At 39.2% G+C, this 24,265-nt stretch overlaps 1 protein-coding gene across 1 annotated transcript in view; it reads right to left on the bottom strand.

The window, feature by feature from the left end:
* Nucleotides 1–22,218, bottom strand: part of fam189a1 (family with sequence similarity 189 member A1) — a 66,380-nt gene extending 44,162 nt beyond the window's left edge. The window contains exon 1 of the mRNA XM_077593963.1: nt 21,259–22,218. Within this exon, the coding sequence (XP_077450089.1) occupies nt 21,259–21,498 (240 nt within the window). The 5' untranslated portion in view covers nt 21,499–22,218. The remainder of the gene's footprint in view (nt 1–21,258) is intronic.
* Nucleotides 22,219–24,265: the final 2,047 nt, after the last annotated feature.

The following is a 24,265-nucleotide window of genomic DNA, read 5'->3' as shown; positions in this document are numbered from 1 at the left end:
CGGTAGGCTGGTTGAACAATATAAATTGCCCCTAGGTATGAGTGTGAGCATTAATGGCTGTGCCCCCTTGTGCCTTGCCATTGGCTGGAAACAAATCAATTGTGTCTCCTGGTGCCCATAGTTGTGCAATAGGCTTCAGCACCCCCTGCAACCCTCGTGAGAATAAGTGGTCTGCAAAATGAATGAATGATATGTGCATTTCCAGTTTTGGCAATAGAGACGACATTCACAGAGGCACATTATAACTGAACATCCTAAATATTCTGGACTCTGCTCCAATTTATGATTTTTTTCTTATGCTACCAGTTTTCCTCATTTACACAAAAGCTTGTTTGAGCTTCATAACAATCATTGCAATTTTATATGGGTCAACACTTATTCTAGTTTTCAGAAACTCCAAAACATAAAAAAGGAAATAGAAGTTATATCTTCGTAGAGATTTAAAACTGCAACACGCCTTATTTAATAGTTTCAACCTCCTGAGACCAACAGGGATAAATGTTGATCAAAGTGCATCTCTAACACACCACGGGGTGTACAACCAAAAACCCAGACTCTCGGAGTCCAGTAAGTTTTCTGGCACATTTCCATAACACGAACTAACCCTAATCCTAATTCCAATATCAATGACTGAAATTGTGTGTGTGTGTGTGTGTGTGTGTGTGTGTTTGTTTGTTTGTTTGTTTGTGTGTGTGTGTGTGTGTGTGTGTGTGTGTGCGTGTGTGCGTGCGTATGTGCACGTGAGTGTTGTACTGCATTCTGTATAATTAAGTCCAAAAAGGTTGAAGGTTGATCGATTACCCACCCACTAAGTAAACTCAACAAACTTTAAGTAGCTTTCAGAAAGGACCTGGGCCAGGGTATCAGAACCATTCCCCATTTTCCACAGGGAAATATTTCAGATTACTACAGCAGTAAACCAATATGCAGAGACAAAACCAGTGAAATGATAACCACTCAGTATGTAGAACGTCAAAACGGAGTGTTTTTGAGAGAGTGAGAGTGAATTTGTTGAAAAGTACAAAGAAAGTGAAAATAATGACGGTATAAAGTTTATTGATTTGTGACAAAGCCTAATCTACACTTAAGTGAGGAGAAGGCTAGAGGGCTAGTTATGGCCTTACTGATCTACAATAATGTGTCACAAAATGAGCAAAGAAACAAATTGACAATTAAAAAAATGCAACAAAACTGACTGACTATATACATATACACATGTACACGCACCCACACGCGCACATATACACATATATATACACACATATATATATATATACATATATATATATATATATATATATATATATGTATATATATATATATATATGTCTATATATATATGTATATATATATATATATATGTCTATATATATATATATATATGTATATATATATATATGTCTATATATATATATATGTCTATATATATATGTATATATATATATATATATATATATATATATATATATATATATATAGTCAGTCAGTTTTATATATTGCATTTTTGCAAATTCCCTGGTAAACAAATGGGCGATGACAGAAAGTCAGTGATTATTTTTTTCTTTATACGTATGTGGACATCAAGCTTTTTTCTGTTAAAAGGGAACTTGTGAGGGATACTTGTGAGCACAAAGAATTGGAATTGGAGAGAAAAAGGGTCACACTTCATCGGTGCTCTGCTGCAATACAGCCTCCAATTCATCCTGAAAACGACTGCAGTGGCACCAACAGCTGAATCAGGCATTCAGTCCGCTGCTGACAGGACAATCCTGCCCTGCAGCCACTCTGTTCTGACGGCAACGCGTGGCAAGTGGACAGAGTGTTTGTGTGTGAGGGCGAGGAGGTGAATCATTGCTTTGCTGGGTGTGTAAATGATATTCACTCATCGGGAACGACCTGGCTTCAAATCAGACCAGAGTACCAAAGTATTTTAGACAGAAGCGGTTCTGGATTTAAAGTCAAGTCAATTCACATTGAACATTATAGAAAAAAATATTGATCATTTGAATTTCGGTAAGTGATTGACTTTTATGAACTCTTGATTAAACTAAGTTTCAAACAAAATATCACAAGGATGAAGCATATTCCCTGTGTTCTAAGGCCAGAAAGACAATAAGTTCTGTTATAAGACTGTCTCTCAGTCAATGTTCTTAACTCATTAGAGGCTCCTTTGCACACTAACCACAATTTCTGGAACCCGTAAGAACAAAAAGACCAAAGAGTCTCTCACAATTTACGTCATGAACTAATTCATTCGAAGGCTTCCATGAAAGGTGTCGGCCTCAAGCTTCCCTTTAAACCCTCTAATTTATTAACTGCACACACTGCACGATATATCACAAGAAGAAAATGTTCCCCATGTTGTTTTTCTAGCTTTGTTGGACCATATTTTGTGTGGCGTCGACCAATGATTTAACGAAAGTGGGAAAAAGAGCAGCTTTTTGGATAGCACTTTCCCACTACAAAGCAAAGGCAACAAATAGTGACGAGGGAAAGCAGCTGGTTAGTACTATAACTGTGATTAAAATGGCAAGCATTGCTTCTACTGGGATTCCGCTTTAATCAGTTAACTGGGCTTTTATGAGCACAAATGTGCCTGTTTTACACTTCATTATCCCAAATTTGCTTTAAACAGAGCAATTCCTGATGCGGTTTCCTAGTGCCCCACTCAAGCTTTTTATTTTGAATAAATAAGTGGGAAACATGCAGACTAAATGCTGAAGTTACTTACATGATAAAGCTGATTTCCTGCAAACAATCAAATAGATGTTAAACAAGAATGAAACTCTACTCAGGCAATCACAAAAAAACATGCGCACAGACATAGCTGTTGATTAACAAACATGCTTTCAAATATGGTAATAGAAAAGTGTCTCCCACGCTAGTTATTATAGTAAGAAATTCCGGGGCCCTTGTAAAGCTCTACTTTAATAGAATGCTGAGATTGTTAAAGAATGAATCTAGAAAATCTTAGCACTTAAATGTACAGTAGTTCTGTTTAAAAAAAAAATGTCTGTGTAGTCAAATAGCATTCTACTGGCAACAATTCAACTATTACTGGGGCGAGACACAAACATCTCAATTTCCCAAAATAGGTGCACAAATCAATGTGAATTACTTTGGGAGAAATCACCGATTCTATGGCACAGAGTTTCCATCACCGGACAACAATATTGGTCTCCTGGGAGGCTGCAGTCATTTCGGTTATTGATTAAGTAATAAGAAAAGATCACATCAATGTGTCTAAGTTTAAATAATAACTCAAGGCAAAAGTAAAAGGGTGAAATGGTGTTCGTATACTCACAATTTGGCAACAATGGGTTCACTAGCACAAACAGCTGGATCTTTGTTGCCAAAGAGAAGTAAAATGTCACTGCTTTGGGTTGAGGAAACTGTTAAATAAGGTATCCACAATATTAGAAACAGTCGGATGGCATGAATACCTCACTGATAGGCAAGCCTCATTGTCTTTGTAATTCCTAGAGTGTTTTAAATCATCTTATGCTGATAGCCCTTGAGCATAAATGATCACGTATACAATCAAGGATCCCTACAGGCCTACAAGATCAACATAAATGTTAGACCTACTACATTCAACATTTGACTTTTACCAATAACCAGATTATTTTCATAATCCAAGTGGTTAACGGCTCCCTGTTATATGTATGTGAGCCCAAATCCACTGGAGGAAAGATTAAACCAGTACTAACCTTCAAATATCACCTGGGATAATTTTCGATGTTGTAAATTTGTGATGGAAAGAATGAATTCTGCCACGTGTTAGACCCATTAGCCAGGCACACAAATGTGGAGTAGGAAAAAAAACAGTGTTGCTACTCGAGAAAAGAAGGGCAACATGCCGCCGGGCAGTGTGAGGACATGTTAGACTGTGAACGCCATCATCGGATGACCTTGGCGAGTGTCACGGCAGGGTGCATTAGCAGGCTATAAAAAAAAGGGTGCGAATGAGACAGTCTGTCAACACTCCCTTTATTTCTATCACACACATTTTGCTGCCTAAGATGTTGTCTCAATTTAAAGAAGAGAATCACTCATCAGCAGTCACTAATGTGGTAATTTGGATGGATGTTAGTTGAAAATATGAAAATATTGACAATAGTAGTTTAGTCTTCAATTAGTGGGTCGGTGGGCCATTGTGCCAACGACTGCATTCGCAAATTGGAGCATTTAAGACAATAATAATCCATCATAGGCAATAATAATAGCAAGAAAATGAATATTTATTGGTGTGTGTGGTCCATGTCTTCATGTTAGTCGAACATGGGAAAATACTTAGAATAGCATTCTTATTTTCAATTACGGGCTTGGTGCCAACTACTGCACACGCAAATTGGAGTATTTACAAAAATAATAATACAGAATCTGCGATAACAATAGAAAGAAAACTATTTATGGATGCTATTCCAGGGTAATCATGTATCTTTTTTGCCCATCATCCTTGTTAATGATACTTCATATGATATGCTCATTCTTCAAATTGAATGAGGAACTGCATTTTTTTAGTCTTACCAATTGAAAAAAATATTAAACCATGACCCGCTGAAGGTGAAATGGATCCATTTTGAATTGCTCCAGGAGCTGCTCCAAGCCGGATGTACTGCTCACTCAAAATACAAGGAAATATATTTAAAGCAGCCACCCGATAGTGCAGGGGTTCTTTCGCCATTGGTGTGCGCAGTGTGGGTTCAAATTCCACTCGGTGGGGGTGTGATTGTAAGCGCGAACGGTTGTCTATGTGTGCTCTACGACAAATTGGCGACCAGTCTAGGATGTAGTCTGACTTTGGCCCGTATTCAACTGACATAAGCTCCAGTACCCCGCGGCCCCGACAAGGATAAGCGGTGTTGACGATGAATGAACATATATTCAAAGCATTTCAAATATAAAAATTCGCACAGAGTTGTACAGTATGACAAAGTGCTACCTCGTCACTCAATCTCTGATGATTTGATAAAAACTTTATAAAACAATGCAATTTCAATAAAGAATGTATGGACATTTTGTCAAATAAAACATGCCACTGATACCTAATTGTCTGTTGCAATTAGCAGATGACTCTTTACAAAACAACAGACAAAACAACATTGCTAAACTGCAAAAGAAAATATCTGTTTATCACCGTCAAATGAAGGGAAAAGGGAGAAAAACAAAAAAATGACACATCTCTTGAGTCACGCTGCCTGTCGATCAGTGTCACTTGCCATTCTTTCTTTCTTTGTTCCCATTCTAAACAAGCCTCTATTGGAAGCTGGTGAGATGCATAAAGCGGACGTGAGTTGTTAGTGTCACAAACAATTGCAAACGCAGCAAAGCAGGAGACAAGCTCACACAAAGCTGCCAGCTCCTTCGAGGATCCTGCGGCCAACATGAAAAACATGCTTTATTTTATATTATGGTCTCTTAGCATACTTAACGTTGATACTGAGAAGGTACAGATATATTAGATATATCTATATCTATCAGATATATATATATATATATTCCGTAACTATCACTTATTTTGGTCTTTTGCCGAGTAAACGCAGCTTATGGAGAAGCACCACCAATTTTGTCACACGCAGTTTCTGGGTGTGATGACAAGTAGGCTTTTTGTGTTGTTGATAATGACGACAGGGCCTATGTCCGATTATATTATATATATATATATATATAGGTAAAAAGACCATATGGACCATATGGATAGCGTTTTTACCCTCCTCCCCTATCTGGAATAAACTGCCAGAAAACTGGAGTGGTTGAAAAAAAGAGATTCTCACAATTTGCATTTATATTTAGTTTTTGTTTCTCTATGCAAATTGCTTTTATTGTTATCTCCTCTCTCTCTCACCATATCACCATTAAATTGTTTGAGTTTGATTTATTTAATAAAGGAACAATACATATTAAGGAACATATACATATTCATGTTAATGAATATGTAAATATGTAAGGTTATGGCTAATTTCCATCTTTAGTTCCTTGTGCAGGTTGAGGATAAAATCAATAAGACAATACCTGACAAAAGACTAGAAAGCAGCATAGAAACAACGAGACCTGGGACATACACAAGTAGCACAGGTCTAGGCTGTATTGTGATCACAAAGTTGTTCATCCAGAAGCCAGGCTTTGAGATGATTGGAGAGACGGGACTTCACGTATGGTAATTGGATCTCCATGTGTGCATTAACACCACCAATTCAATATTACTTTTAACTAGATTTGGTTTTAACATTAAAGGCACTGTATGCTAAATCATTCAAGCCTTTTATTTTTACAACTGTTCTAATAAGTAAAAGATGGATTTTGATAGATTTGTAAGTTGCATCTTCAATTTTCTTCTTCTATTTCTTGTTTAGATCTTTCTCCAAGGCACTCTAAGCCACCTTGTTGTTGAATTGTGCTAAACAAATAATTTTTCCTTGCCTTGCTCTTATCTTGGCAGCTTTCCTGCTCGGGCCGGGTCGACATTTTCATCAGGTTGTGCTGCCGTTGTTTGAGGCTTGCACATTCTTTGTTGTCTTAGTACACAGTTGTGATGCCTGGTCAAAGTCAATCTGATGAACAGTCTCAAACATACTCTTTGTCTTCTTCATGTGCTTTCATCCCACGGCTATTCTCGATACATTGTAATACGTGTTGCATTTCATTGCATTTTATCTCCAAACGATCATTCTGAGTAATTATTGTGTATAGAATTTGATTTGCCTTTCTATCTACTAAGAAAGGCAGAATTATTTGCAGAAGTGTGTCTGTATCAGGATTTGAACACAGTATAATGGGTTGTAATCTTAGAGTCGGCACTGGTATCAAAGTTCCAGGGTTAGTCTAGCATTGACTAGTACAACAATATGCCCCCAAGGGCAACCATCAACAGCAATACTACGTGGTGACAAAGCAAATTATATGTGCAGTATTCAGTCATATAAATAAAAGCTTTTCAGATTATGGGTAAGAAGAAAGCCAGCCAGGCCTCACTGTCATGAATCCCGTCCAGTCTAATTTCCTCCAGGAAAGGACCTGTTTGTGTGACTACAGACCCGAGTTGTCAAAACACTGTCCGTTTTTGTCTTGTATGAGTGACTAATGAGTCAGTGTTCGGAGAGGCTTATCTGAACATGTCGCCTTCTGGAATTAGTAGGTATTTTATGATCTTTTTCTTCTTGCTCTAATACGTAGTGTTCTGTGATTTTGACCCTTAAACATTTCTCACGAGTTCTTGGCTTTACAATTGCTTCTTCATCTGGAAGATGAAAAAGCTGACAGGCCATTTAGACTGTCTAAATTATCACAGCAAAAGTCTGTGATTGACATCCCAAAACAAGTCACTTAAATGTCACTTCTGTTGCATCAACATTACTCCACTTACATTTGGGCTTTTAAAGACTCACGCGAATGAGTTGTGGCTACTGTATGTTGCAGGAAACATTTTTCTCAACAGGGTCCAGTAAAGCTTGAGATTTAAGCAGGATTTATTTGATGACACTAACAAATCATCGCCAAGTACCAGCAGGGCAACAAAGTCATACCCTTTTTTTTTCTTTTTCTTTCAAGCCAAGTTGATATGCAAGCTAGAGCCCCGTATGCGTAGACAGGGTCCAGTCCTTCAAATTCCTGGGGGTTCACGTCACGGACAAGCTCTCCTGGTCTACCAACGCCACGGCAGTGGTGAAGAAGGCCCAGATGCGACTCCATTTCCTGAGGGTACTCAGGAGGAACAACTTGGACACTAAGCTTCTGGTAACCTTCTATAGAGCCACTGTGGAGAGCATCCTGGAATACTGCATTACAGTGTGGTACGCTGGAAGCACGGCAGCAGACAGAAAGGCCATGCAGAGGGTGATCAACACTGCCCAGAAGATCATCGGCTGCTCTCTGCCCTCACTGGATGACATTGCCAGCTCTCGCTACCTCAGAAGAGCCAGGAACATTGTCAGGGACCAATACCACCCTGGTCACAACCTGTTCCAGCTGCTGCTCTCTGGCAGACGCTACAGGTCTCACAAAGCACGGACAAAGACATTTTTTTCTCACAGCCATCAGGACTCTGAACTTGAGTTAGCACGACACACAATCCCTTCTGTGCAATAACTTCGGGGTGTGCAATAACAATGTGCAATGTCTTAGAAATCTGTGCAATATTTTAGAATCTGTGCAATATTTTAGAATTCTGTGCAATGTTTTAGAATTCACCTAGCCGGGATGTGACTGTTTATACTTTTATACTACTCTATATGTTTTTTTTACTGGGAAAACACACATTGAAAAGCTTGGAGTAGCACCACCAATTTCATTATACGCAGCTGTGTATGATGACAATAAAGGCTTTTGAATTGAATTGAATTTGAATTGAATTGAGTACCTTGTACAGGGAGAGTCAGCGTCGGGATTCAAATGACTGTAGAATAAAGACTCAAACCATAAAACGCCGATACAATAATGTTTTTCAGATGGATGTGCAGCGGACTTAAACATTTTCACCCATCAAATGATGACTAAATCTACAATAGAAGTCCTTCACTATGCGTAGTCACTCAAATTAAAACCCACTTTACAGATGAGTGTCTACTGTTGACCTGAACTGAAACCACCACAGAAACAAGCTAAACACAAATGCATTAAAGCTTGTGACCAAGAACAATTTCCCCGACCCGATTAAAGCAAATCAAGTTAATTCGCCGGGCTCAGGTCAGGCCGGGCCCTAATACCGATCTTACCTCTATTACAGTATATAGAATTTTGTATTGTTGGTTTAAGGAATTTGGAATGATCCTGTTTCTGATCCAACATGGCAATACAAATTGAAAGTTTTTTCCAAACGAAGACAATAAAATGGCCAGTATATTTTAACAAACAAACTTCCCTTCAGAAGACGCAGTATCTGAGGATGCAGCAGCCAAAGACTTCTCAGTGCGCTTCTAATGAAACATTTACTCAAAATCACATAATATCGCAATAATTGCTGCACCGCTGGAATTTGCATAAGTGCACATGCACACACTTTGATGTGGAAGGTTCCTGGCTGTGATAATAAGCACTGTTGGGGGAATATTGATTGGTACAACGAAGTGTAAAGGCAGCATATTTGTTGCTTGTGCCATGTGTTTGGAGTAGTAACTTGTTTTAAATACAAAACTGTACAGTTTGTAAAGCGGAAACAATTTGACGCAACCCCCATTCCACAGCAAAACTGAATATGAATTAAATATGAGGAACATAATTTCGGGACCAGCAGATGAAAAGAACATGGTTTCAACTACGATGTAACCTCTATTACATTATACAGCTATCGCTTTTATCACAGATATTGCTCTGCTTCTTGAACTATGGCATTTGACATTGGAACATGTTTTGGAGCACAGCCCGAAAAGGAAACTTAGGTCAACTTCCAGTTATTATGCTTCTCTTATCGCCAGTAATTGAACAACAATGGCAAACATACAGGAACATGCATTAGTTGAAATGAAATCAATGAAAAAAATAACTTCAAAGGGATTCTGCAAGAGTGGAGGGGGCCAGTGCTGACTGACAACATTAGAGGTGACAAATAAGATCACGGCCAGAGCACCCCGTGGCTCTGGCGACCTTTGAGGCACAATTACCAGCAGGTAAAGGCGAGACCTTCTGACCCAGATAATTTACTAAGTCCGTAATGATACGGGCATCCTGTTCTCGTTTCTGTCTCGTGGTGTGGGACAATAGTATCGTGAGACACGTTCAAGTTAAAACCAAACATTTGCATGTTGTTACACGCAACAAGATGGGCTGAAATATGGACAATGGCCATTGAGCTTGCAAAAAAATGTCTTGTTGCACAAAAGCAGGGAAAAAATAGCTTGTGGAGCAAGGGTGAGACAAGTGAGCTTCTCTGTGAAAAGCTTGTGGGTATTCGGAATGTGTGAGGTGACTTTGACTCATTGCCATGACGGGGACTACAATTGTAACAAAAATTAAATATTCACTCACTTGACACTGCCGCGCATGCATACAAAGAGGTGCAGTTGAGTCAGAGGCAAGCTTTAGCTCGGACGTCCTAGTTTTAAGTTGCTTGGTTATTCCTTAACTTCTACCTAAATAAAGCAATCACTTGAAACCAATTCCCGACCAACCAAGAAACGAATTAAATACTGTGAACTAAAAATAAAAAAATACATAAATCAACTTTAGTGCATTTTCCATTTATTTTCCATACCATTTATCCAAATTATTTTTATGTTGTTAATCTAGTGCTTTTTAATAATTTGTTAATTTTAATTATTTATAAATTTACATTTGTCCACCTGATGGTGTAGGGGTTCACCCGCCTGACTTTGGTGCAGGTAAGTGTGGGATCAATTCCCGCTTGTTGGTGGTATGATTGGATGTTTGAATAATTGTCTGTCTCTCTCTGTGTGCCCTATGGCTGACCACTCTGGGGTCTAATAAGGCTTTTGACTGAAGTTTGCTGGGATAGGCTCCAGCGACCGCCGCAATGAATAAATGATTTATATTTTGATTTTGACATAAAAATATACATAAATGATTGCTAATTTAAAAAAATTTTTTTTTATTTGGAATCAACACATTTTGCCCTAAATAGTATTTTATTGGCATTAGTTTGGTCAGTAAGAAATAATTTTATTAGTGTCAATAAGTAGTCAGCCAGACGGTGAGAGAAAATGTGCCATCAATAATTACTATACCTATCAAGGCCACATTACTGCGATCCCTAAACTAAAGATCCCCAAAACATCTATTTAACATTTTGAATATTCATGGTCTTGAGTCTTTACAAATGATTTAACCCTTGTGAGTGTTTGCATGTATGTGCGCATGTACTTTTGCGTGAACAAATAGCATGATTGATTTATAAAGTGGAGCACTTTTGAGCTACATTTCTATAATTGATTACATGGCTTGTTGATTAATTGAATGAAACATTTAGAATATTGGACATGTTTACATAATTGTCTCTATGTATTTTTACTTCTTGACAGAGGAGCTAGATTTACATAGCATGTCTAAAAGACCACTTTAATCACGACCAAATCTTTTTTTCAGCTGTACGTTTTAGGTGAAACATCAATATCACTACGCTTACATTTAGTTAACCCACAAATAAATGAAATAAATTTGCGAGTATAATTTTTCATCCTAACATTGGAGATGATCTGCACAATTACTACACTGAGAATATTTAAATGCTGCCAATAAGAGCGGAGACCACCATCAAAGCTACACAGGTCATTAGAAAGCTTGACTCGTTTAATGGACATTTTAAATAGATTTTAATCTCGGATCTGCCTTCATGTGTGGAGTTTGTTTCTGTGGATTTTCTTCCACTGCTGCTTTCCAAAATGTGCAAAAGTCCATATGTGAGTGTGACTAGTTGCCTATATGTGCTGTGTTTGATCAATTTCAAAGCAAACACCTCCACTGCATCCATTTACTCGCCAAGATGTTTACTCCACGCGTAGGCAGGCATAAAAATGCAATCAAACAACACTGCAGCTAATCATGGAACAAAGAGCCGGGGGTGCAGACTTTGTTCCACCAAGAGGAAGTTAAAACCATACGCAAAAACAGTCGGAAGTCAAACGCCTCAACAAAAGTGTCTGTGAATGCTGATACCGGAGCTGGAAACACGTTGAAGCATGCCACTAAAAAGTTGTTTTTGGAAATCCTGACTTGGTTTTCAAGTAGAACGAAGTGCATGCTTTTGTTTTTTCCTCTTGGATGCCAGACATGTTCGCATCAGGAACAGTCTTCTTTCCCATTTGCTTTGTTGTGCAAAGGGGAGCAGATTAGATGTAAACAATACACAGTGTGTATTCAAGAACAGGAAGACTTTCTTTGACTAAGAAACTAACTAAAATTCTCACTATTGCCACTGCTTTTCTTCTTTCTCACATGCGTTCTCCGAAGTCTGGCCTTTCTATCGGTTACGCATGCAGGAGTTGCGCTTGACCTCAGAAGCCTTTTCTATTCAACTATCTGCGTGCAGACCTGCAAGGCCGGCGGGCCGAGGCTGTTTATAAAGAAGTGCAGCATCAAGCATTCTGACCGACACATCCTGAACCGCAGCTGGGTCAGACTATCACATGAGCACACAACCAAACAAAAGCATGCTTAGGAAAGAAAGAGGAGGGTTTACGGGGAGGACAGCCGTGATGGATGCGTTCACAAATATTTGCAGCATTTGAAACATAAAAAGATTATCCCTCTGCAAAACGGGCTGTATCTCGGGCTTTTCCTGTGGCTGCACTGGAGGATGTCGATATGGAGGTGCAGATGTGTGGGTGTAAACATAGTTTTGATGACTTGACACAGTCTATATCACAGAACCCTAGTTTAATTCATCCAATTTGTCTGTTCTCTTTTCTTTTGATCCATTGGCTGTAATTTTGCCAAAGTGAAACGATAATCACGTTTCAAATATTTGCTATGTGGGTTTGAATTTATAATCTGCTGTTTTTGTTAGGCACAACGCCCCAATTAACAGTTAATTTGGTTTTTATGCACATTTCTTTTTAGGTAGAATAGTGTTGCTTCCCTGGATACAATATGTGGCTTCAGTATTTGGGAGTGTCTTATTTATGGCATTAAATTATTTATGCCATTCATTGTGGCAAACTAAGATGCATATCATTACTGTCTGCAGTAATCTGGTCCATCATTTTCAAACCGGCACTCAAACTGGGTGTACACACGTTTGCCTAATATACAATTCAATTTGATAAGACAGTGATTATGTCCACAGGGGAAAAAACGTTATTTGGCCCATATGGACGCAATTATTTTTATGCACATTTGCATTGCGCTACGATAACTGCCAACTCAAACCTGAGCAGAAAGGCATGACAGCTAATAAACTGTCTAAATGGTGCCAAATTGTTTTTTAATGTTAAATGTTGAGTTAAGACTAAAAATAAGAATGTGTTTGTTTGTACTCTACCTAATTGTAATGTATACTGTATAACATACAGTATATATGTATATTCTGGTCTCACAGGATAGAACCAAACTACCTAACTTACCCATTATGCAAGGATTTTTCTTTCAGATTGAAAGGCATGCAAAGTGTGCTATGCTTGGGGATAAGAATGGAATGCATAACCGTTCAAAAATTTCAAAAAAAATGATGGATGTTATTGCGGTAAAAGCAAGTACGGCGTACAAGCCGCAACCTTAAAATTGCCTTAAAATGGTTGAATTTTACAATTTCTCACGTATAAGCAACCTGCCTGACTCACAATTTTCACCTCCGTCTTCATGGTTTTAATAGGGAGTACAAATGTGTTACTTTGAAGGGAAAAATCTTAAGAAAAATCATTGCACTTGGTATTTCTGAGATACTGTATGAATCAAAAGCACATTATTAAGGTCAATATCAAAGGAAGTTAGTAATTCATCTAGTAATGGTTGTTTAATTACTGCAAAACAGAAAATAAACACAAAGAGCAAATGTTACTTTGCTGATATCTACTGGTGAAAAAAAAGAGTCTAGCAACGCTGTAAATTCTGTGCACATATAAGCCGTACCCTTGATTCAGTCATCATTTTTTTTTTTTTGTTACAAATGCGGCTTATATGCGAGAAAATAAGGTAACACTTTTCGGGACAGTGGCCATTACAGTGGCCATTTATTCAAAAGCTATTTTAAGCTTTACTTGTTGACTGCCAGCCCAAATCACAAATTGTGTGTTGATCTTGTTAGTAAAAGGTCATCGATATTGATATAATCACAAAACAAACAAACATTTTACATTTTCAGTACCGCACTTCCTCGCGAGGGTTGCCGGAGCCTATCTCAGCTGACATCGGGCAAAAGGCAGACTACATCTGAGGCCAGTTGCCCGGCAGCCGTAGAGCACACAGAGAGACAGAGGACCATTTGCACTCACGATCATAGCACCACCAGCGGGAATTGAGCATCTACATCATCAGGTGGCTCACATAAATTTATAATCAATAAAATTATTTGTTCTTTGTTACTTATTTAAAATGATTAATACCCATTCGTCTCTGTAAAATAGGATTCCATTTGTCTAGTTCTTGATGAAGTGTTTTCTCAATCTCCTAATGTTTCTGTAGTTGAAATAACATCACCATGTTGTCTACTACATTGTGGGATCCATGAAATGTGCATGTTAAAGAGATTGTGGTATTGGTCCTTGCTAAAATGGAAAATTGACTGACTTGTATAGTGGTAGAATGGGCCAAAAAGAAGTGACGACATTGGGTTTGGGCTCGTGACGACAACAATTCACGTTTTAATCCCACGTATAAGAAATCAGACCAAGAGTCTTGCCCATTACTTAAGAGTTTTAGCACTCACTTGTTCTTAGCTTGTGCTCATGTAAACAGCGCTTATCTTCATACAAATTTCATATATTTAAAAGAAAATCATCCAAATGACTTCACGGTAGCTTTAAGGGTAAAATATTTTTCTTATTGTTAATGAAAAGGTTAAGTGAAAACACCGACACAAGGCTATTTGTAAAATACAAGTCAACTACTACACAGAGAACTGCTCTGCCAGCTGCGCATCAAAAAATGTCAGCTTGTTGGTTCATTAGACAAATATGTTGTGGAGATAAGAGTGGAAAAACACATTTTGGAAGAAAGGAAATGTCCCTTTTTTTTAACATGACACATTTACATGAGCTCATATCAATCTTAGCATCCCAGAACAAAAAGCTGTCAGCCCAAAAGTGGTTAGCCAACTAAAATAGGGAATAATGACTTGCTGAGACTCCAACAAGCTCCACACATGCACATGAATTTGGGGGAATGCAGGATGGCTGGTCTTTTACTAAATGATATTGTTTTAAGAAATACTTGTGTGTGCGGGTTAAGAGCAAAATATTTTCCATCATATATGCAAGTGCTCACTGATTTCACTAGAGTAAATGCAGGGTGCACTCTAGGGTCCTCAGAAATAAAAGTGGAAGCATGTGGCATCACAAGTTACTTATAATGAAAAGGTGCTGCCGGAAAGTGAATTATTGCTACCAAGTGACACCTCAAGCACTGTTTCTGTACTTTTCTTTAAATACACAGTGAGGTCCTTAGGGGAAAAATGCTGAGCATCACCACAGGGTCGGGGAAAAAAAATGATTGAAAGCATATGGAAACCCGGTGACTGATGGGATTGCAACTAATTCAGTTGATCAATATTCAGATGTGAGTGAGATGCTTTGTATCTGAGGAGCCTCAGCCTCTGTTGACAGATGAGAATTAATGACTGCATTAACACAACACTATTCATTGTGGGAAATGCTTCTCTCTCGACAGTGTCAATCGCAAATGAGCATTATTATGAATGCAATTATCAAAATAACTTTACTGGGCAAAATTAGGGGGAGGCGGACCTTTGCGCTAGCCATGGGAGGTACCTTGACAGTTAATTCTCCTTTCTAATCAATATTTCTTTATATAATGTTCTTTGATTGCCCGGTATTATATAGCACAATATTATAATCAATAGATTAATTTCTATTTCAACAAAAGCGATCTAAAAAAAATATTGCACACGATATGAAATGCTTTAAGATTATTACTCATATTTTATAAGGGTATACATCAATATTTGTTAGATTACAGCCCCAGGTTGACAGTTATGCTGTACAGTCCTTTCAGGAACTCGAATATAAAGGTCTACGCCAATATTTATTGCCAGATTACAAAATAGTTTGTCTTTGAATAGTCCTTGTTTGAGGCTAAATCACTCCTAGCACCTCAAATAAAGATTTAGTTTTGAGTGTTATCATTAGATTAGATTAAATTTTTATTCATCCCGTATTCGGCAAATTCACTTTGTTGCAGTTGGCATGAAGTTGTCGCAATGTTTACTAATGTGATGTAATATAATAATGATTTTAACCAAGTCTTGCATGTCAGCGTGAAATCTGTATAATTCTTATCTTCAGAGGAACTTCAACTTGGTTGTCATTGAAAATAATAAATCAGACTGAGGCAGAACAGAATAATATATACATTATAGCTTGCTGCCAGCAATACACAAATATGTCGTTTCGCAACACAATGACACACTGGCCTACACATCACACCATTTGGAACAGATATCAATTATTCTGTTTTATTCAGATTGTACAAAGTCAAAATTGGAATAACAATTACTTTTTGATTAACTGCCCCGCACTGGCAGCAGTTGGGGAAAATAAATCAAATGGCTAAATAATTTTTCAGAAAAAAAGAACACGACTACCCGCTAATGTAGTAGTCACATAAGAGACAGAATGGGAACTAAACCTCTGTCAACGATTACACGAACATCATTTTCAGAAGGCTATGTACGAGATCTTTGGCCCATTATTCCAGAATATCTCTTCACCAAGAAGAAATCACTTTTTCTTCTTTGATATTGTGACACCAAGCACGCTAATTTATAAGCATGTCTTATCGGCACATCTATGATCAAGAGGTTCATTTTCAACCTTTCATCAGACCTCTACAATGGCTCTGTGCACGATAAATTGGTGTCAGTGCAGGTGTGTGTTTCATACTTTATATCCTGAAGGGATTGAAGGTAATGAAGCGAATCATTAATGATGACTCATACGCCGAAAAAAGATGGCAGCACCAAGACACTTAAAAGTCAAACTACGAGAGAGACAATGTTACTTATTTCTTTTTTTGTTGTTGTTTTGAATGGGATGAGAACTTTTTCTTCGCCCTAACCCATATTTTTTCAATGAAAATGTAACACTTTGCAGTTCTTATACTTCACATTGCTAGACGAACATCTCTCAAGGAATGAATGCCAGCCTAACATCTTTACTGTCTCTTTCCACCCCCAACCCCCGGTTTGAGGGTCGCAATCAACCACAGACCCGCTCGGAGAGCCATCACTTCCTGTCTTATCAATGTGGTGAAACAGAAACCCGCAGATGGTACCAAGCTCATCTTACAGGCATGTTTCTGTGCTTCATCTGTCTGGCCGGCAGGTTTACCTGCGAGCTCTTGGCTGTGAAATCACGGTGCCCTGCTGGCTTTGGCCCATGAATGATACAGCGAGCCAAAGGACTTCTGCAGCTGTCAGCAGATGACATGCAGAACAAATCACCATCCGCATCTCCATAAATTAACTCAGAATGGATCCTAACATGTGCACCACCTCTTTTTTTCTAACTGAGCAAAAGAAAAAGGCCACCAAGAGAACAAAATGAGACCAAAAAAACCAGGCACAGGCAAATCTGGAATAAGTCCCTCTGTGTATGCCATGTTTTAGGAAAATCATCAATTGATTCTTCTCTAATCTTCCTGTGGATGTCTGTGTGTAACAAAGAACCGCAAAAGATTGCGACTTGTTTGATAGATCAGCAGCTCTTGGTCCATAAATACAGCCTTGGTCTTCATCTGGCTATTCATTTCACTGCTTAAACCACCAAGCATTTGTCTTTATAGGATAGACTACACAGACAAATGTCATAAACCCAAATTTACGATGCCATTTTCTTGCCATATTGACATTAAATTGGATGCATTTGTCTGCAAGTCTGATAGCAGTACTAATGATAATATACATAATACGATGGTCATTCAATAAGTAGATTTTTTTTTGGTATAAGGACTTCTAATGCATAGATTATTACTTTGTGTGCATGTTGTACTTTTACAAATTGAATTAATTTCTTTTGCGGATTAAAAAATAGCCTTGAGATTTGTGGCAGTTGTCAAAGCATGCTCGGGTATTGCACAGCAGTTAATAAAAAAAATTGGTTACTGATAAGGACAAGCCAGTTGAATGTCACCTGTGTACGATGCCACATTTTTAAGCCGAAAATATGTCTACAAGTGGGCTTAACTGTTTAAAGATGGACGGAGCCATGACCGGTCGTTTGGTCACCGGTCTTTTGGTCGCCGGACTTTTGGTCGCGGTCTTTTGGTCGCCGGACTTTTGGTCGCGGTCTTTTGATCGCGGTCTTTTGGTCGCGATCTTTTGGTCGCGGTCTTTTGGTCGCCCGGACCCAAACAATGGGCGACCAAAAGACCGGCGACAAAACAAGGTAAAACAACACGGTCTACGCATCAATAAAAGCCAACAATGGCGCTGAGCAGTTTCACTGAGCGGACGTGTGAGTGTATAAGAGTTTGTATGTACATGAGTTGTCCCCTTAAGAAGGGACATCAGTCTTAACAAGTTCTCCAACAAAACACAATAAAAGTACGGGGAATTTTGAGCTTTTCTTTAGCCTAATAATTAATAGGGCATTAAGTATGACTAAATAATAATTCACAGTTTGTATTTAGGGAATTTGAGCAACGATTTAAATGGTAATTATCAATAACCTTCCGGGCGACCAAACGACCGAGTACCGGACGGAGCACTGTTGAGGATGAAGACAGGCCTGCTCCCTCACCCCCTTACAGGCCAGACCCTGTCCCTTCAGACTTTCACCTGTTTGGTCCCTTGAAAACATTCACGAGAGTGTCGATGAAGTCAAGTGTTGCGAGCGCCTGGGTGAGACATCAGTCCAAAGTTTTTTTTAATGCTCAGCAAAGCTTGTGCACGGATGCGAAAAGCCTGTGACAGTGGAGGGAGACTATGGAAAAAAAGTCTTCATACCGAAAAATTCACCTAATTTATTGAGAGACCCTCATATACCAGGCTTGGATTCAAGCATTCTGACACTCTTGGTCGGCATGTAGGAGGAGGCAGTGATTTCTCTGCGCTTTGTAGTCAGTAAAGATAACACATACAACCACAGGCAAACTTGCTCATTAGCTCAGTTCGCCCACATGTCAAAACATATTACTGTGAGTTTAGAAGGGTAACTGTTAACTTGTGTTGAAGTGCAGGCATTGTGGAGGAGTGTGGCGTCGTCACTGCTACTGGACAACAGCAGCACAGTCTGCAGCTTGATACTAACAAAGAGCTCACATAGAAGCGTCAAACTCCATTGTCAAAGAGTGCCATTCTTTCCACACAAACATTATTGTCTGCATTTAGATTTTCTGAGATGGATTATCACATAGGAGAGAACAAAAATGGCTCATTTTCTTTAACTAATGCCTGGCTGTTAACATGGCTCGAATGTTTCCGCCTTCTTCTGCTTATGTGGATTTCAACTACATGACATTATTGGCCACACAAAATCCTTTTTTTACAGATGTATGTAACATTTCATATCAGGTGAACAATTGGCATAGAAATCTTCTCAAATTTAAGCTCAAGGCACCCATCATGAACGCATGTTGGCCTTTGCACTCTGACCCCTGTTGGTACTTACAATTCCCTTGTAACTGTACACTCTCGCACACATGCCGCTATGTGCACACCCTTGCACACAAACACAGATGGCCCTGATGGCACCGGAGAGACCCTTACTCGCTCCCCTCCTCATGCACTCTGCCCCATGCCTCTATAATTAATGCGGTGGCCCTGCACAGGGTCTCTGGTAGTAAATCATGGAAATGTGAGGTCCTAAATACAAAAACCCACATGAAAAATTAACAAGGTAAAAACTGAGATGTTGTATTCCAAAAAGAGATTCAACAAAGAAATTCAGAATCAAATAGCATTTATATCGTGTATTATGCCGAGTATTCCTCAATTATTCAAAGTCTTTTTTTGCGGGTTGCTATTTTGGATGAGTTTCGGATGGCAATTTCTTTAATTTATAGTTTGGGGGAAATATTGCGGTCAACAATAGGTCACAAAAACCTCAGAGTATCTCATAGAAGCTTGGTTTAGTGAGCATCAAAGTGTTATTTTTTTGTGACACAAAAATTAGGGGGTGCTAGAAGTCTTTAAAAGCATCATGCAGTCACCACACTTATTAAGTGTTCAATGAGATGATTCAGCCTGATGTCATTTGAAGGTACTGGAGGATTGCTATATGATGTCATTCCATCTGCTGTTCACGTGACATCTCCACCACTATTCTGGTCCTCAAATATTCTTTTTTTCCCTGTTTATTAACGCAAATCACAAACCCCACTCATTTCTTTTCCCACCGGAGGTGCTGTACTTTCCTAACAAGTAATGGTGAGATAGGTCATTCCATCTCTGGTATTTAAGCAAAAATAACCTGTATTTCATCAAGGAAATATAGAACATTTCTTTTGAAGGCCAGCAGAAAAGATGATGCAATTCCATTTTAGTGTAACTGCACACAGTAATTGTTCTACATGAATGCTTGGTTATTGTGCATAGTCCTAAATATATTATTTCAAAGAAATCTCCCATTATGGATGAGCACATGGCCTTTGTTGTAGTTTTAGCACTAGAACTTGCAAAAAAATCATTTTTATCTCTTTTCAGGGTACTTATTTAAACAATTGGCTGCCACTGACGGTGCTAGACGTTCAAGCCATTTTGACAGGGAGTCAAAATGGACTAGACGTCTGATTGTTCTGCCAGTCCTCCCAGTTTGAATCAATTGGACTGTTTTGTTGTTAGTGAGATGAGAAAGTAACAAAATCAAATCAAGATTTAGAATGTTATTGGGGGCCATCCCCTGAGTGTGTATATATATATTTTTATTCATACTAATTATATATTGGGTGCCCGGCGGATTAGTGGTTAGCACGTCGGCCTCAGAGCTCTGGGATTGTGGGTTAAAATCCAGGTTGGTCCACCTGTGTGGAGTTTGCATGTTCTCCCTGGGCTTGCGTGGGTTTTCTCTGGGTATTCCGGTTTCCTCCTATATCCCAAAAACATCCGGGGTAGGCTGGATGAACACTCTAAATTGCCCCTACGAATGATTGTGAGCGTGAATTGTTGTTTGTCTCCTTGTGCCCTGTGATTGGTAGGGCTCCAAATCAGGGTGTCCCCCGCCTGGTGTCCGAAGTCACCTGGGCTCCAGCACCCTCCGTGATCGTTGAGTATTAGTGGTTCAGAAAATGAATGAATGGATTAATGATAATAATGTTGCTTTGAATTAATATTATTATATAAAACAAGATTTTTATGTAAAATAAATATAATTAATAATATTTTTAAGTTTGTTTTATTCATAAAAACATGTTATTTAAAAAAAAGAAAAGAAAAAATACAATCATGATTACTGAGTATGCATATGTGAACGCCAGGTTTTGTCAAGGGGGGCCCATTGTGTATTTGTTTTCTTGTAATTTCCAACAAAAAAAGTCCCTAGACGAAGGGTTACCTCACACAAATCTCGTCTCATATTTCACCTTTGCATCCAACTTGGAATTCCTACTTTAACAATTTAGCCCCAAATACAATCAGAGTTCATCATGAGTAGCAGCAAAACAAAGACAAGAGAAGAAAGGGGATGTATGTATACTCACAGAGAAGCCAGCCCAGAAAGGGCAGGAGTGTCGCACCCTGGGGGACGTGGTGAGAGCCAAAGCCGCGAAGCTGACGGCCAGGATGAGACTCCCCAGGACCATCTGAGAGACTCCGAGCGCCAGCATGATCCGGGTCCGAGTCCGGTATTCCCTCAGCCGAGAGAGGCTGCGGGACAGCGACGCCGGGCTGAGGGAGCCCTGGCCGCTGATGCCCGCCCGGGGCAACGCGTTCACCGGCATTTGTCCGGCCGGAATCACGGCGCGACGCTAAGGTGGGACGAGGGCAAGCGAAAAAGACAAAACGATGCTCTGCGGGGGAAGAAATCCCCCAAAACAGAAAGCGCCTGAGTGGAGGTCAAAACGCGAGGCGGTTGTTCTCCACCAATTAAGATCTCCAATTAGCGTGCAGCTGGCCGCGACCGGTGTGCGACACCACCACACTCGATTTTTTTTAAAATCAAATACACACTCGAAAATCTATTTTTTTTTAAATCAAATAAATCTCTTAATTAGAGTCCGCGGGCGCCGAATTCCTTCTCAGCCACGTCGAACAAGCCATTCCCGTGTAGAAGGGTCACCGAAGGCGCACCGGAGGAGAGCCAACCTTGCACCATCGTCCTCCTCCTTGTCGCCGCGGCTGCCGTGCCAAAGCCCCGCAGCATGTGCGGATTCGGGACACGGCGTCCTGCGACTTCCCGTTATCCAGCGTGTCCGATTTTGTGGTCAAATTTCCGCATTCGGCTTTGTATGCGCAGTTCGTTGGAAATTTGCCACAGTGCGCCTGTGCGCATGCAGCAGCGGGAGCCAGGCGGACTTACTACTATGCTGATGGAGGAGGAGGGGGCGTTCGGAGGTGGTGATGGTGGTGGTGGTCGTGGTGGTGGTGCATGCGCTTCACTTGTCAAGAGGTGCAGCATGGGAGGTTGGATTCCCACAGGGGGGAGTTGATGCACCTCGATGTTAACAGTCACAAGGATGTCGTTGTCTGTGCTTTTTAACCCTTTCAGTGACACTGGTCACTACAGTGGGAGGGTTCAAAGTTGACACTCATGACCTTTAGCCCTTTAGGGGGCAACTGACTAGTATATTTTTTTCATTTTTAGGGGGCATTGAAGACCTTTAATATGCTAGGAAATACTAAAGCAGGGGTGGTGAACACGCGGCTCTTGAGCTGCATGCGGCTCCCAGCCAAAATGAATGTGGCTCTTTGCTTCTTGCAATGCCATCAAAATAGTCTAAAAAAATGGGTATATCTAATTTGTAAGCAATGAATGGAGAACTAACTATCTGGCATTTAAAAATGTCTGCTCAGAGAAAAGTTGCCTACTTCCTGGAAACATTGGCTCTAATGGACATTTTTCTACACTAGGGGTAGGGAACCTATGGCCCAGGAGCCACATATGGCTCTTTTGATGGGTGCATGTGGCTCACCGCTAACCTGTGAGGTAAACTATGGAAACTGCTGGTGAGAAAGCATAGGAATAGGAGCGTTACGTTGGTATTATGGCATTGACACTACCTCCAGTGCCTTATAATCATAATTTTGTTTTCATTACTCTTCTGCATGGATATTCTCATTGATACTCATTGATTAGGAACAACGTAACAATGTTGTCAAAAGAATTCAGAGACTTTTTTTTACTTTAAAAGTGGCAAAGTGACTAAAAAAGGCACACATTTTCATGTATGTTGGCTTTTAAATTCGGAGCATGTCTCTCAAGGATTAACATGTAAAAAATATGATTTGCTTATGGCTCTTTCCATCAAAAAGGTTCCCGACCCCTTTTCTACTCTATTATACATCTGATAAAGAAAAATGCAAAATAAATCAAATTATTTCTGCTGGAATGTACTTGATCAAAAGCTGGTCTTTCCCTTAAGTCAAATTTACACAAAGGAAGTCAGAATTATTCTTCTTGTAAATTCCTGTCCCCCAATTGACCTTCAGTGTACTGTGCCTGGAAATTATTTGAGTGGCATTAATATTAAAATGTATTCAAGTCTGTGTTGGGGGTGTGTGTTGATCGTTTGGCAGCCTTATTTTGGGGCAGTAATTTCTTTCTGGCCCAAAATGGCCAAAGACAAAGGTCTTTTTGCTTGCTTTAAATGACCTGGACTCAGTAGTATCAGAATTAATTTCATGAGTTTAGAGCTCACAAGCGCCACCTCACGGCCACACTTGCAAAGTGCATTAATGGAGAAAAATCCTGTGAGGGATTAAAAAACAACAAACAAGATGATAAGCAACAGCCGTGTATCAGTCAAATTTCAGAAAATGCCATGATGGGCTCTTTGAAATGTGCACGCTAACGTCATTTGAATCATTAACTTTGAGAAAATGTACTGCAGATGAATTTTGAACATGACTTCTTATTTTATATCAATAAAAGCACGTTTCACTTAGTAACAAAATACATATTTGACCAATGTTACTTTAAAATGATTTTATTTATTAATACAGTGGTATACTTAAAATTGTGTTGCAGAGGAGAAAAAAAAAATCAGCCACACGTGAAGAGCTAATATCCAATTAAAGCTGTGTTATGTCAAAAAAAAAAACAAGCTGGTACTGGTGTGCCATATATCATTAATGGTCTATTAGTACAAAAATACATTTAAGGGCACACATTACAGCATCCAGTATTGAAATTGGTGAGGGAAACATTTTGGGAGCACAACTTTGTTTAAAAAAAAACAATACTAAAAAACAAAATAATACATTTTAAATGTTTTCAATGCAAGCACGTTTATGATATCCTTAAGTAGCCAAAAAAAAGACAATTGCTGACAGTATTTGAGAGCGAATATCTTGGTAGAAAAGGTATAATGCATTATTGTCAGGTTCAACATTTCAAGGCTCGAGGGTATAATTGAGAAAACAAAGATAATCATGTTTCCATGTTTCTCTTCCACTAATTCCAAATGTGTTTTTGCTACATTTTATACAAAAAGAAAGACTTACAAAATAAAGTTCCATATTAAACAAAAGAACCAAGGCAATATGCTA

Source organism: Stigmatopora argus, chromosome 2, assembly GCF_051989625.1.
Source record: "Stigmatopora argus isolate UIUO_Sarg chromosome 2, RoL_Sarg_1.0, whole genome shotgun sequence".
NCBI lineage: Eukaryota > Metazoa > Chordata > Actinopteri > Syngnathiformes > Syngnathidae > Stigmatopora > Stigmatopora argus.
The sequence above is the reverse complement of the archived record's forward strand: the minus strand, read 5'-3'. Positions and strand labels throughout refer to the sequence as shown.